The 14,019-nt window shown below is 39.6% G+C and overlaps 1 protein-coding gene across 7 annotated transcripts in view; it reads left to right on the top strand.

Annotated features, from left to right (window-relative positions):
* The window catches only part of SECISBP2L (SECIS binding protein 2 like), a 55,006-nt gene extending 41,236 nt beyond the window's left edge, over positions 1 to 13,770 (top strand). For 5 of the 7 annotated variants that reach the window (XM_060174632.1, XM_007517325.3, XM_060174631.1 and 2 more), the window contains 4 exons: positions 2,927 to 3,147; positions 4,089 to 4,243; positions 7,834 to 8,053; positions 9,579 to 13,770. In XM_060174632.1, coding sequence (XP_060030615.1) covers positions 2,927 to 3,147; positions 4,089 to 4,243; positions 7,834 to 8,053; positions 9,579 to 10,255 — 1,273 coding nt within the window. In that variant the 3' untranslated portion in view covers positions 10,256 to 13,770. The remainder of the gene's footprint in view (positions 1 to 2,926; positions 3,148 to 4,088; positions 4,244 to 7,833; positions 8,054 to 9,578) is intronic. The other 2 variants (XM_060174630.1, XM_060174629.1) reach the window with 2 other exon arrangements.
* Positions 13,771 to 14,019: the final 249 nt, after the last annotated feature.

Below are 14,019 nucleotides of genomic sequence, written 5' to 3'. Positions count from 1 at the left end.
TAAATAACCTTAGATGGCTTCCTTATCCCTGAAATCAAATACTTAATAGTTGTCTCACAAATTTCTGTTTGCATTCTAGCCATATGTGACCTCACAAGGTTCTTATTTAACTGCCTTGTGGAATAGAAGGACGTGAATTTCACTTCAAGTTCTCTTTATGTTGGGCTTCAGTTTAACTATTGAGTTCATCCTCCATAGCCATGTATTTTCAGAGCTCGAGGGACCACTCGAGCCATTTTACTTGATTCCTTGTCTTTCTGATTGAGGAAGCTAGAGCCTAAAGATTTTGACTGTTCACACATGAAGGATGAGCAGTCAATATCAGGACATTGAGTCAGCATCTATAAAATAATTGAACTTTTCATAGACAAGTAGCTTTAGTTAAATGAGAACTTCTCGAGATATTTGGAATGAAAACATTTGCTTTGTTTTTTATCTAATACCAGGCTACTATCAATTTCTATCCTTAGGAGTTTGATTGTTATTCAGAGAAACTTGTTCTTTTTTTAATTTAATTTGTCTATTTATAAAATGGAAACACTGACAAGACCATAGGATAAGAAGGATACAATTCCCACCACCAAAGCTCCATATCCCATCCCCTCCCCTGATAGCTTTCCTATTCTTTAACCTTCTGGGAGTGTGGATCAGGGTCATTATGGGGTACAGAAGGTGGAAGGTCTGGCTTCTGTAATTGCTTCCCTGTTGGTATGCTTCTAATTCTGCTTCTAAAAACCACTTCTGTTTTATTGTTTTAATCCCCCCTGCTTAACACTGTATTCTATTTACATAACCACTGTTAACGAAGCACCACCCTGCCTGCAGGGCATTGGTTTAATCCCCACTGGTTCATGATGTCTTTTTGCTCCGCCCCCTCTCGTAGTACACCCTGATTTGTACCAGTCACTTTTCGCTCCACCCTCTCTACATCACATCCTGTTTACACCCTACTTGGCAAGTATATATATAAGGACAGGATTGTGATTAGAGTTTAGTTTAGTTTAGATGGCTTAGATAGCGCTGCGTTCCTCATGAATAAAGAGATACTGCGTACAGCTCAGCCATGAGTCTCTCTGGTCATCTGTCTCCCGCCCGCGAAGCTAGTCCGGCGCTTCCCCCACTGAACATGGGAATACAGGTTGATCCATACTCCCAGCCTGCCTCTTCCTTTCCCTAGTGGGGGAGGGCTCTGGGGAAGTGGGACTCCAGGACACATTGGTGGGGTCATCTGTCCAGGGAAGTCTGGTTGGCATCTGGAACCTGGTGACTGAAAGAAGAGTTAACATATAAAGCCATACAAATTGTTGATTAATCATGAACATAAAGGCTAGAATATTGCAGATGAAGATTTGGGGTCACTGTTTTGGAAATAGCTAGTAGCTCTATTTTAGGTATATTCCAAAGGGCCCATGACTTTATTAGTTTTTGCCTGAGCCTGACATCTAGTATGCAGGTGGACCCAGGTTATTGTCTGGGGAGATGATGTCATGGCTGGAAAACGGGTTAGAAAGCTAGATCAGGGGAGTCGGGCTGTAGCGCAGCAGGTTAAGCACAGGTGGCGCAAAGCACAAGGACTGGCATAAGGATCCCGGTTCAAACCCCGGCTCCCCACCTGCAGGAGAGTCGCTTCACAGGCGGTGAAGCAGGTCTGCAGGTGTCTATCTTTCTCTCCTCCTCTCTGTCTTCCCCTCCTCTCTCCATTTCTCTCTGTCCTATCCAACAACAACAACAATAATAACTACAACAATAAAACAAGGGCAAAAGGGAATAAATAAATAAAATAAATATTAAAAAAAAAAGAAGGCTAGATCAGGGAAGAGAGTAGCTCCCAAATATGGGAAAAGTGTATAAATATTGTTGACTGTAAGCCCCATTAATTTGATTTGGGGCCCATATTCAGCACAGGAACCTATGTAACCTCTACATCCCTGTAGGTCCAAATTTGCATTCTGTGGTCATTAGTAGGAACATTCTGAGTTGCACCAATTTCAGGACCCAGCTTCTTCAGGTTGTAGATACAGTATGTTATCCTGCCCCCCCCCCCCTGCAGAGGATGGAATATTCTTTACCATTATTGATCCACATTGAGGGCAAGCAAGGCCCTATGGGGGCCCCCAAAGGGGTCTATTATGTTGTTCCTGCTGGAGATGACCAGTGATAATGGAGAGAGGGATCTGTTCGAGGTCTAGGGCTCATCGTGTCTGTGTGGGAATCCCAGGTCTCCCCGACTCGGGCCCCAGATGATGGGGTGGCCTGATAGTGACTAAAGAGTCATCATTAAAGTATGCCAGTCTCTTGCCCTTACTAAGCTTTAGCAGTCCTTACTTTGATAAGGTGAGCTTTGGAGTGACTGAGGGAAGTGTACCAGGACATAGGTGAGGAGGGTATCTAGGTCTAAGTAGACAGTATTTCATTATGTACTTTATGGTATCATTTTTAGGTCTTTCTACTAGCTTGCTGCATATACTGACTCACTGCAGACTATTGTGCACTTTTGCTTTCAGGTATATATTTTGCCCTAATTTATGGATACATGTGAACATATGCCTTATCTCATGGGACCTGGTCTGTTATCTAGGTTTTGAGGCTTTGTTAGGAAGTGGATCACCCAAAATGGAATTAAGGAGTCCTATGAGAAAGGAAAGCTCTCACCCGAGTAATGAGGCGGAAGGTTTGACATTCCACACCTGGTATCTCTGGACACATTCCCAAGTGAAGCCTGCTGAGGTGGTACTCATTGCATTGATTAGGTTGGGATCAGCAGATGCAGTATCAGTTGGTATGTTTTGAGAGAAGCATAGAAATGTGTTCTTCTGATTGACTGAAAGATTGCAAAGACTTCTCAGATGTATATTTTCCTAATGTAATTTGATAATTATAGAAAATAAATGAGGACAGACTCACCCAGTTTGTGTTTCTTTTACAGATATTGTAATCAGGTCCTCTGTAAAGAGATTGATGAATGTGTGACTCTTCTCCTTCAAGAGCTTGTGAGCTTCCAGGAGCGCATCTACCAAAAGGACCCTGTAAGAGCTAAAGCGAGGAGGCGGCTGGTGATGGGCCTGAGGGAGGTTACCAAGCACATGAAGCTAAACAAGATCAAGTGTGTGATAATTTCTCCAAACTGTGAGAAGATCCAGTCAAAAGGTAGGAGATGTCTCCTTTTGAAATTTTGTGCTACTTATTTAGCGTAATTGTAGGCTGTCTAGTGACTTTTAAAGTGGAAACCACACCTTTCTTAGCAGAGTTTAGATACAGGACAAAGTGTTGAGCATGAGGAAGGAAAATTGAGAATTGAACAGTTTCAGAAGCTGAAATTAAGTAGTAAAAGTGAGTAGGAGTGAAAGAAAGTCTCCTCTTTATATACCAGTGAGGGGTTTAGTTGGCCTGCCACGTGCTCCCTCAGTTGTAATCAGAGTGGGAAATAGTAAAAGTGCATTTCTTCACTGCTCCAAATATATTCTATTTAAAAATGCTAATGTACCTTTTACTGATGCCCTTTTTAGAGAGAGAGAAGATGAAAGTTTCTGTGTGGGTTATCTTTCATTGGCCAGCAGGCACCTACAGAGGCTCTTGGCTGATCAGCCGGCACAGAAGAGTTCTGCACTGTGACATGCACTCCGTTCTTTTTCCTGAAGGAGCCAATTCAGGCAATTGGAATAGACAGATTCATTACGTAGTTGTAATAAGCTGGTAGTCCTCATCAAAGAAATGCCAATTAACACGGTAGTATGTAATCTGTCTTACTACATATGATAGGCTGCTACTTAAACTGAGAGATAGGATAAAGAAGTCAGCTGTTAACGGTTGAATTTCTTTTTAATAAATGCTCACTGGACTGAAATTTGACTCCTGCTATGCCAATCCTGGCGACAGAGAACAGTACTGGCAATGAAGTAATTTGGAATTTGGGAAGAAAGAGAATACATACATATAGCTGTAGACAGTACTGATACAAGAAACAACACAAACAACACAGACGCCACAGTACTCATAAAATCCTTTGCCTGGTTTAGATGTTGGTGCTGCGTTAGCTTCCTTTAGGAGTAAACTAAGATAAAAACCTACACGTGTGTTGCCTTTTTCAGGTGGCCTGGATGAAGCTCTCTACAATGTTATAGCCATGGCACGGGAACAAGAAATTCCGTTTGTGTTTGCACTTGGAAGGAAAGCTCTAGGACGCTGTGTGAACAAGCTTGTTCCTGTTAGTGTGGTAGGGATCTTCAACTACTTTGGTGCTGAGGTAAGACTTCAGACACATTCCCTTATTACTGCCCCCATAGTACTTTTTTTCTGTTGACATGAGCCTGTTACTTATATGAAAACATCTGAAGAAGTTGAGATGACCACTATCCAAGAATGAGTGAAGAATTCTTCAGTCTTGCATTTCCTTTTTTAGTATTGAAAACATTTACACAAGTTAATACTGCAGCCTGTCGAAAAAATGTCAGCTTCTATTTCTGCAACAGTGTTTCTCCTGGGTTCAGCTTTGGAGTACTCAGTAATCTGTTTAGCTGTTTGGATAGTGGATAGTACATATTGCAAAACAACTTTCTTTGGTCTGTATCTTGAGTATATTTTATGCTTCTAGAAAAAAAATCTTTGGGGAAGATTTTCCTCTAGAAAGTGAAATTCCTTAAACCAGCTGTTTACACCCATGGTACCTGTGTCTTCTCTCAGTGTGTCAGTAACTGCTTTGGCCATAGAGACTGATAATATAAAGGTTATTAACTGAACATCTAGACTTTTTTTTCATTATTATTGTTGTTATTGCTATAATTGTTGTTGCATAGGACAGAGAGAAATAGAGAGAGGAAGGGAAGACAGAAGGGGAGAGAAAGATAAGACACCTGCAGACCTGCTTCACCACATGTGAAGCAAACCCCCTGCAGGTGGGGAACCGGGAGCTCAAACCGTGATCCTTACTCTGGTCTTTGGGCTTCGTGCCATGTGTGCTTAACCCGCTGCACTACCACGCAGCCTATAGACTGTTTTTATCATGGTGATTTTTAAAATAGCTTGTGATACTACTGGCAGCTCATTTTCCCTTTTGCCAGCCATAGTATTTTTATGTTTTTTCTAAATTTCTATATTGGAGAATTAATGTTTTGCATTTGACAGTAAATACAGTAGTTTGTACATGCATAGCATTTCCCAGCATTCCATATAACAATACAACCCCCACTAGGTCCTCTGTCATCCTTTTTGGACCTGTATTCTCCCCCCACCCACCCAGAGTCTGTTATTAACCTTTTGTCTGATGGGTACGTATGAAAATATTTTGTCTTGGCAACGGTTACTTTTGCTTTACAGAAGCTCTTCATTAGTTACTTTTTACTTTTGTTTTCAGTGCTGTTGAACTTGAGTCTCTGAAGACATTTCTGAAACAGACATTGTAGGGTGTTCTGCCAGTATGTTCTCTATCTGTTTCATACTTTCTTGTCTAACTAGTGTTCTTGTCTTTGACCCATGTTGGGTTGACATTTATGCATGGTGAGTAGAGCTTGTGATTATTTAGCTTCATAATATTCTCCTTCTATGCTCTTTATTTTTTGTTTTCATATTTGCCTTTTTTTTTTTTTCAGTGTCTTCATATTGTCTTCTGTGCCATAGTTTCATCATCTCTAAAGCTCCTGCTGGCCATACCATCACCAACTTCTTGTTCTGTCCTTTTTAAATTCTTCCAACAAGCAGACATTACAAGGAAATTTTTTTAGATGTCTAACATGCATATTTTATTATATACATACATACATAACATACAGTTATATATTATGTATATATGCTTATACTAAATGTATATAATTTTAAACAGTACTTTTTGGGTTACTTATCAAAACGTTTATTGCATTTCTTTTTTAATTGTATGGTTAGTTTTAATAATATTTTATGTTAGTCATTTAGTGATGATTGACAAAATTATGGGATAAGAGGGGTACAATTCCATACAATTCCCACCACTAGAGTTCTATATCCCCTCTCCCCATTAGAAGTTTCCCTACTCTTTATCTCTCTGGGAGTATGGACCAAAAATCTTTATGGGGATCAGAAGGTGGGAGGTCTGGCTTCTGTAATTGCTTTTCCACTGGACATGGGTGTTGACAGGTAGATCCATACCCCCAGCCTGTTTCTATCTTTCCCTAGTCGGGTAGGGTTCTGGGGAGGTGAAGATCCAAGACACATTGGTGAGGTCGTCTGCCCAGGGAAGTCAGGCTGGTGTCATGGTAGCATCTGCAGCATGGCTGAAAAGCATCAAGGTAGAAAGTAGAACAAGTTGTTTTATAATCAGGAACCTAAAGGTAAAAGTATAACAGATGAAATTTGAGGTCTTCAATTTGGAAGAATCTAAGAAATCTATTTTGGTATATGCCAAGGGGCTCATGGCTTTAATAATTTATGCCTGAGCCCAACAATTAACACGCAGGTGGGCTAAGAGTATTGTCTGGGAAGATGGTGTCAGAGTTGAGAATAGGACTGGAGAGCTGGATCAGGGCAGAGAGAAGATCCCAAATATGGAAAAGTATATAAATATCATTAACTATAAATCCCATCGATCTGACCTAGGGCCCATGTCTATTCATATTTAGCACAGGAGCCTGTGTAACCTCTGCTTCCCTGTCAGTCTGAACTCTCATTCCATGGTCATAGCTAGGAACATTCTAGGCTGCAGTCATTTCAGGACCAGTCTTCCTCGAGTGACAGAATATGCTGACCCAGCCTCCCTTCAGAGTGGGGCAGTTCCTACCATTGTTCTACAAGGTCCTTGAGGACAAGGTCGTGTAGAGGCCCACAGGAGGGTTTATGGTGTTAATTCCTGATGGAGATGACCTGTGATGGTGGAGAAAGGGATCTGTTAGAGGTCTAGGCCCATCATACATGTGTGGGAATCCTAGGATTTTACAGGGAACATTTGTTTGGTTGTTTGTTTGTTTAATAGAGACAGAAATTGAGAGGGGAGGGGGAGGGAGGGAGGGAGAGGGACAGGGAGACACTTGAAGCATTGTTTCCCCACTCATGAAGTTTTCCCCCTGTAGGTGGTGACCAGGGGCTTGAACCTCTGTCCTTGCACACTGTAATTTGTGCGCTTAACCAGGTGTGCCACCACCTGGCCTCCTTACAGGGAACTTTTAATTTCTGTGGAGACTGCTATCTTTTCCATCCCTGTGTATCACCCTGCATGGACACACAGTCCTCTGATATTCTGACTCAGATGATTCCTCATTGTTACCCAAACAAGCCTTGTACTTTCTTCTGAATATACCTTAACTCATGGTCTTATCATCTCCTTACCCCTTAAACTTTTGCCTAGTGTTCTTGAGCCCTACGTTAAATATTATCTTGTTAATGAACTTCTCATACTTTAGATTCTGTGTTCCCCTGACCCCTGCCACAATTTTTTGTGTGTCTGAAGGCATTTAAGTAATTGCTCCTTGAATTATAGCTATGTCCTGCCTTCCAGCCACATGAAAGGTAGGTATCTTGAGAACAGAGAGGTGCTTCAGTCGTCTCTGTCCCCACTATAGTGCAATATGGTAAGGACTAGAATAGTTGAATTGATACATTTTGCAAGAATTTTTAATATACAATATTATGTTTGAGAAGTATATATTTTAGTGACTAGTATTAAATCAAGAAACTGCCTCAAGATTTGTGATAAAGATATATATTCATGTATATGCTGGTGTTTTATAAGATGCATGTCTTGCATACCATTTGGATTTGATACTAGTGGAAACTATATCTTATTCTGAAGCTAGAGATCTCTTCTGGTAATAACTGGAGTAAAGATTATAGCCCCCCAAAATACACTAATGCAAAATTCTTTCTTTTTAGAGTCTGTTTAATAAGTTAGTGGAACTCACTGAAGAAGCCAGGAAAGCCTATAAAGACATGGTTGCAGCAGTGGAGCAAGAGCAGGCCGAGGAAGCCTTAAAGAACGTGAAGAAGGTCCCACACCACATGGGGCATTCTCGGAACCCCTCTGCAGCAAGTGCCATTTCTTTCTGCAGTGTTATTTCTGAACCAATCTCTGAAGTGAACGAAAAGGAATACGGTAAGTCGTCACATACATTTTATTTGCTTTTGTTTTCAGAGGACAGCATGTCTTATTCAACCTACAGATCCAAATGCTAATCTCCTCCAGAAACACCCTCATAGACTTTCACACACCTTTCAAATCCTTTTGGAAATGATTTTACATGTTACCTCTCGTTTTTATCTTTACTTCATTGCTACTTACCCCAACTTTGCTTTAAAATGTTTAAAATCATATTAAGCATTTCTGCTAAAAAGTCAGTAGACTATTTGGAACTGAGACTGAGACCCTGGAATGCAGTTACGAAAATCACAGTCCTAAGATTCCCCCCCCCCCGCCCCCTTATTTTAAAATGTATCTATCTCTACCTTACAAGAAGAGAGAGAAGGAAAACCAGACTACACTCTGCCCTATGCAGTGCCTGGGGTGGAGCCTAGAGCCTCAAGCATGTGCTCTAGTTTTTTCTTGTCTTTTTCTTTTTGCCAGAGCATTTCTCAGCTCTGGTTTATGGTGGTGTGGGGGGGATTGAACCTGGAACTTTGGAGCCTCAGGCAAGAGAATCTCTTTGCACAACAGCTGTGTGTTCTACCCCCACCTGCATGTGGTCTATTTACTAAGCAAACTCCTGGGCAGCTAAATTCTTACATTACTGTTTTTCATTGAAGTAACATACAAACTCCTGGGCAGCTAAATTCTTACATTACTGTTTTTCATTGAAGTAACATACATAATAACACTGTCTTTCTGTTTATCTTTTATGTCAAAGTAACATTGCATTGTAACACGTTTATTTTTGAAACCACAAAGGAAATTGAAAGCAAAACACACTGTACTGTCACAGACCAGGAAAATGACACAGGAGGTCAAGCACAGGACTTGCAGACCTGAGCACCCCAGATTCAGTTCCTGGCACTTCATATTCACAGTACTTGTCTCTGGTACCTCCCCCTGACCTCTTCTGTGGATTTTACCTGTTGCTTTTTAGTTGCTAAGTTGGAAAAGGGATGTGATGCAGATGGTTAATAAAAGGAGGCACTTTTCTTATCAAATAAAAATAACATATATAAGTTGAAACACAAGCCCCACTATAAGTCTAAAAATAAAAACACTATTATTGATAGCTTATTGAAGGCACATGATACAAACCTGCCCAATCAGAGGTAGTTCTACTTGGCTAACTTCTGGGTGCATGAGGCTATATACCTCTAGGTCAAAAACTAAGTAAATAATAAATAAAAATTCAGGCAGTTCCTTGATTTTTTTTTTTTTTTTTTTATGAGCACATTGATTTTGTATATGAGTATGAATGAGTTCCTGCTGGTATATCTTTTGCATTAGGAACATTTTTTTTTAAGTTACTCCTTTATAACAATAGTAACTAATAGTAAACTAATAGAAACTAATAGTAAACTAGACTATAATTTTTTCATTTTGCATACTAGTTAGTAAGCCAGTAAATGTCTGTTGTTTGTTCTTTTTCTTTCAAGTCTTGCATGATTCAGAAAGTGTTCTTTTTTTATTAAAACCTATTTGCTATTTTCAGAGACAAATTGGAGAAACATGGTGGAAACTTCAGATGGACTGGAAACATCAGAAAACGAGAGAGAGGTTTCCTGTAAGCACAGCACATCTGAAAAACCCAACAAACTTCCATTTGACACAGCCCCTGTTAACAAGCAGCCATTATTGGCAACTGCAGGCAATACCACCTCTGCTCCCAACCCCGGGAAGTCAGGCGATAAAGAGGAAGTGAAGCCTGATGACCTGGAGTGGGCCTCGCAGCAGAGTACGGAGACCGGCTCTCTGGACGGCAGTTGCCGAGACCTTCTGAATTCCTCCATAACCAGCACCACCAGCACTCTTGTGCCCGGCATGCTTGAAGAAGAGGATGATGAAGATGAGGAAGAGGAGGAAGACTATACTCACGAACCCATATCTGTAGAAGTTCAACTCACTAGTAGAATTGAGTCTTGGGTCTCTGAGACCCAAAGAACGATGGAAACCCTTCAGCTTGGAAAAACCCTGAATGGTTCTGAGGAAGACAATGCAGACCATAGTGGGGAAGAAGAAGCAGAGACGCCAGAGGTGTTAGAGTCAGGGATGGACAATGAGGCCTGGACTAGCGACCACCAAGCAGGTCAGGAGCAGCAGAAGCCCAGCAACTGCAGCTTGCTAAGCAATGAGCACACCGACTCTAATTCTGCACCCTCAGATGTATAACTCAGGACATGCCAGCCGTCTCTCTCCACCTGTGTAAGGGTTGCCGCCATTATCTTTTCTGCTTCATCTCAACAGTTTGCACTGTCCAGTATTTTAATACGTGTATTTAATTCCTGATAGATATTTTTTGTAGCTGTCTGTTACTTTTGTTAATGATCTATAGCTTAGTTTTCAGTTAGCATCTAAGTGTCTAAGAACTGTTTAAAGAAAAAGAAAATTGTAATTCTTTTATCTGATTTTGTACTGGAAAATAATTATTAAAATGAGAAATAAATGTACCTGACACTCTTCTTCTTAATTTGGATGTCTACTTAGAGTAATTCTGAAAGTTGCAGCTGAAAGTTCTAGAGATATTCATCAATATTTACTTCGATACTGTGTGTGCTTCCTTCACTCTTAGTGTATCTGACCAAAAAATTGTTTGGATTTCTGTGGAAAAAAAAAAAAGAAAGAACTGGTGGTGGAGCTTGAAACCTAAATTAATGACTATGGCTAAGTCCACAAAGTCTTTGTGCTAAATATTGATGCAATTCTCATTTGATTGGCATGTTTATTCCAGACGTCAGTGATCATTGTGATCAATTGAAGTTGGAATGTGTGGTAGAGCCTTCAGAATCCAGGCTTGCAAAGGAGCCATCTTAGATCTAAATAGATCAGAGCTGAGAGACTAGAGCTGGCCTTATTTGTGGGAGGTGATAGGTGTTGTCTTTAAGAGTGGAAAATCATCCACAATGAGCCCTTCCAGGTTCTTTTGTATTCACTTCTTTCTTACCTCAGGAATTCTCTTGTATATAGTCATAATTGACACAGAGCAAGGCAGACTTTAACAGGTGAATAACTGGTCGTATGACTGCAACAGTTATATGTAAATGATCCAGAAACAAAGTATGGTGTTTCCTCTCGCATGCTTCTGATTCAGGGCCTTCTAGATTGGAGATGCAGATTTGGTTGGGTATTCCCATTTGTCCTGAGTGAGAGAAACATTTCACTTACATTTCACATATATGTATATCTTCTTCTCTCTCACCCTGGACATCTCCCACATAACACCAACCTTAGTAATTACTGACAGGAGGTCAGTGAAAGGAACTTTGTATAACTTATAACGTGTGTCCTGATATTCTAGGCTTGGAAGAGGACATTTTGAAGAAAAGAGAAAGTTGTTTTAATTGCGATGAAAACTGTTAGATGCTTGAGTATGCAGATATAGGCAGGTATTAATTCTTGATCATTATTATTTATTTCTGTTCTTTGGGAATGTGTCTACCTGCATGGGAGAAATTAAACTTAGTGAGCTAAATGTCTGGTTTGCTAGTCAGTCACCACCTTGTAGTAACCTTTACAAGCTAATGTATTAGTGGGAGGATTGCAGATGATCTGTTTTCCTGTGTTCTCTCCAACCAGCCTCCTCTTCCCCCACCAACTGACCGACACACACAAACACATACCAGCCTTAGACTTGACACACACAAGCTCCCGGGAGCAGGCGCACAACTAAAGAAGGGGAGGGGTATTTTCCCTGCTCAGGCTTTAATAGGTAGGACTTCGCCTCACGGAGGCAGGAGAGAAAAATGGGGCAGAGTTTTTACTGAACTCATTTAGACTATTGTGGTAGATTTTTTTTATTATTATTTTATTTTATGTTGTATGATGTTGAAACTGAGTTCCCAGTGAGAGCAGATTCTTGCTTGATGGTTTAGTATTTGTGGATTATGAAAGTTACAAAGCATTGCTGTGTTGGAAATGTCAGTATACCAACTTGATTAGGGTGTTAAACAGGGACACTATTACACTGTTCTGTCTAAACTGTTCTCCAGTGTAGACTTTCTTAGGTACTAAGTATCCAGTACTTTAAAAAAGCAGCATGTGAGGAATGAAGCCTATGAAACAGTAATCATGGATTCACATATATGTGGCAGATCTTACTGTCTTTTATACATTGGGATGCATTAGTCGGCCTAAAGAAATGATAGAGGTTTTGAACTACTGACAGTCTGAAAAGTGACTTTAAAAATGTTTTCCTATTTTTATGGTGTGAATGTCCTTTGCTTGGTGTCAGTGATTCCGACCACTCTTGAGCTTGAGGAGATGGCTTTTCAAAGGCCTATTATATTTTCTATGTCTTTTCTGAATGAAAGTTGTCGTTTAAATTTTTTGACATTTGTATCAACAGAGGAGGTAGGAGAATCTTCAGAACACCAGTAGTTGAAATGTTGCTATAGCCATTCAGCGTGTTCGATGATGTGTCAGAGACACGCCCTTGCACGTGCAGTACCTTCTGCCACAGACCCAGGGGACCACAGCCTTTTGTACAGGAAACAAGGCAACCTCCAGAGGACAACCCAAAATTTATTCAAGGAAATGCTACTGCTATGAAACTAGGCTTAAAGAAGTATTAATTTGCTTCCTTTGGATAAATTCTGGAATTTGTGTGTATTATATATAGGAGGTGTGAAAATTAGCAAGGTTCCCCCCCCCCTTTTATTATTGTTGCTTTGGAATTGGGCGGGGTGGTTCTTTGAAGATCTAAAGAGAGATCTGAAAAGATAGTAAAGATTCATCATCACATGAAATAAAAGGCAGTGATTTTTTTTTTCTTAGTATGTAGAGATTGTTTTCCTGGCAATAATTAATGTTAGGTTTCTATTTCAGTACATAAGTATGGATTCCAATATGGATTGCACTCCCCAAACTAGATTTCTGCTTCAGTAGGTTTGCTGTGAAGATTATTTCTCACAAGACAAATACTCATATTAGCTTACTTTTGAGTTTCAATATGCTTGTAAATGATGTAATATATTTCTTTTGACTAAACAAGGGAAAATAATGTGTTATACACTGAAATGTTTTTAAAGGCTTTCACTGGATGTCATTTTTGCAGAGATAGTATTTTATATGCTTCCAAGTGTTTGGGAAAGAATTAGTCAAAAGGAATTCAGATAGTTTAAATACTGAGAAATTAATATCTGAATAATGTACTTGTCTGATTTCTTAATAAGCTGCGGGAGGTGGGCGGGGTGGGAATTGTAATGTGCAAATGAGTAGTAAACTTCATTTTACAACACTTTAACACAAAACTGTTAACACATTGTTACTTTAATATATGTATAAAGAAGTATTATTGTTTGTAAAGCTACTGTTTGCTTAAGCCTGTCGTGTAAGTATTTTCTGTACATTGTGCCAACAGTTTAAAACATTAATCTATCAATTTTAAAACTTCTATTTTTATTTGATTAAAAGTTATTCAGTGAGATAATTTATTTACAGATGCCCTCCTTCTCCCTTGCCCTCCTAATCTGTATACATCACAGAATAAGCAAACTGCTTAATCAGAAATCTGAATCCTGATTAATAATACAAACTGAAACTCTGTTGGCACATCACACCTTAAAAGTATTTGTATTATTTTGTAATTTAATTTCTAAAATATACCACATGAATTTCTAATTTAATGTCTTAATTGTAATGCTCTAATAAAAATTAGCAAAATTAGAATAAATTGCAACATGAATGGATTTTTTTCATCTTGTTTTCTTTTTTTTTTTTTTTTTTGCTGTAGAAGGATAATCATAACGTTTCAGGGCTAATAACTTTTTAGTACTATGTAAATAATAGAGGCAGTACTTATATAATTAATTTAACATCTTGGAAATGGAGCCTTTTCTTTTTTTTTACCAGAACACTACTCAGCTCTGGCTTATGGTGATGCGGGGGATTGAACCTGGAATTTGACGAAGCCTCAGGCATGAGAGTCTTTGCATAAC

The sequence above is a fragment of the Erinaceus europaeus genome, chromosome 16 (genome assembly GCF_950295315.1).
Source record: "Erinaceus europaeus chromosome 16, mEriEur2.1, whole genome shotgun sequence".
NCBI lineage: Eukaryota > Metazoa > Chordata > Mammalia > Eulipotyphla > Erinaceidae > Erinaceus > Erinaceus europaeus.
Note: the sequence above shows the minus strand (reverse complement) of the source record. Positions and strands in the feature narration are given on the sequence as shown.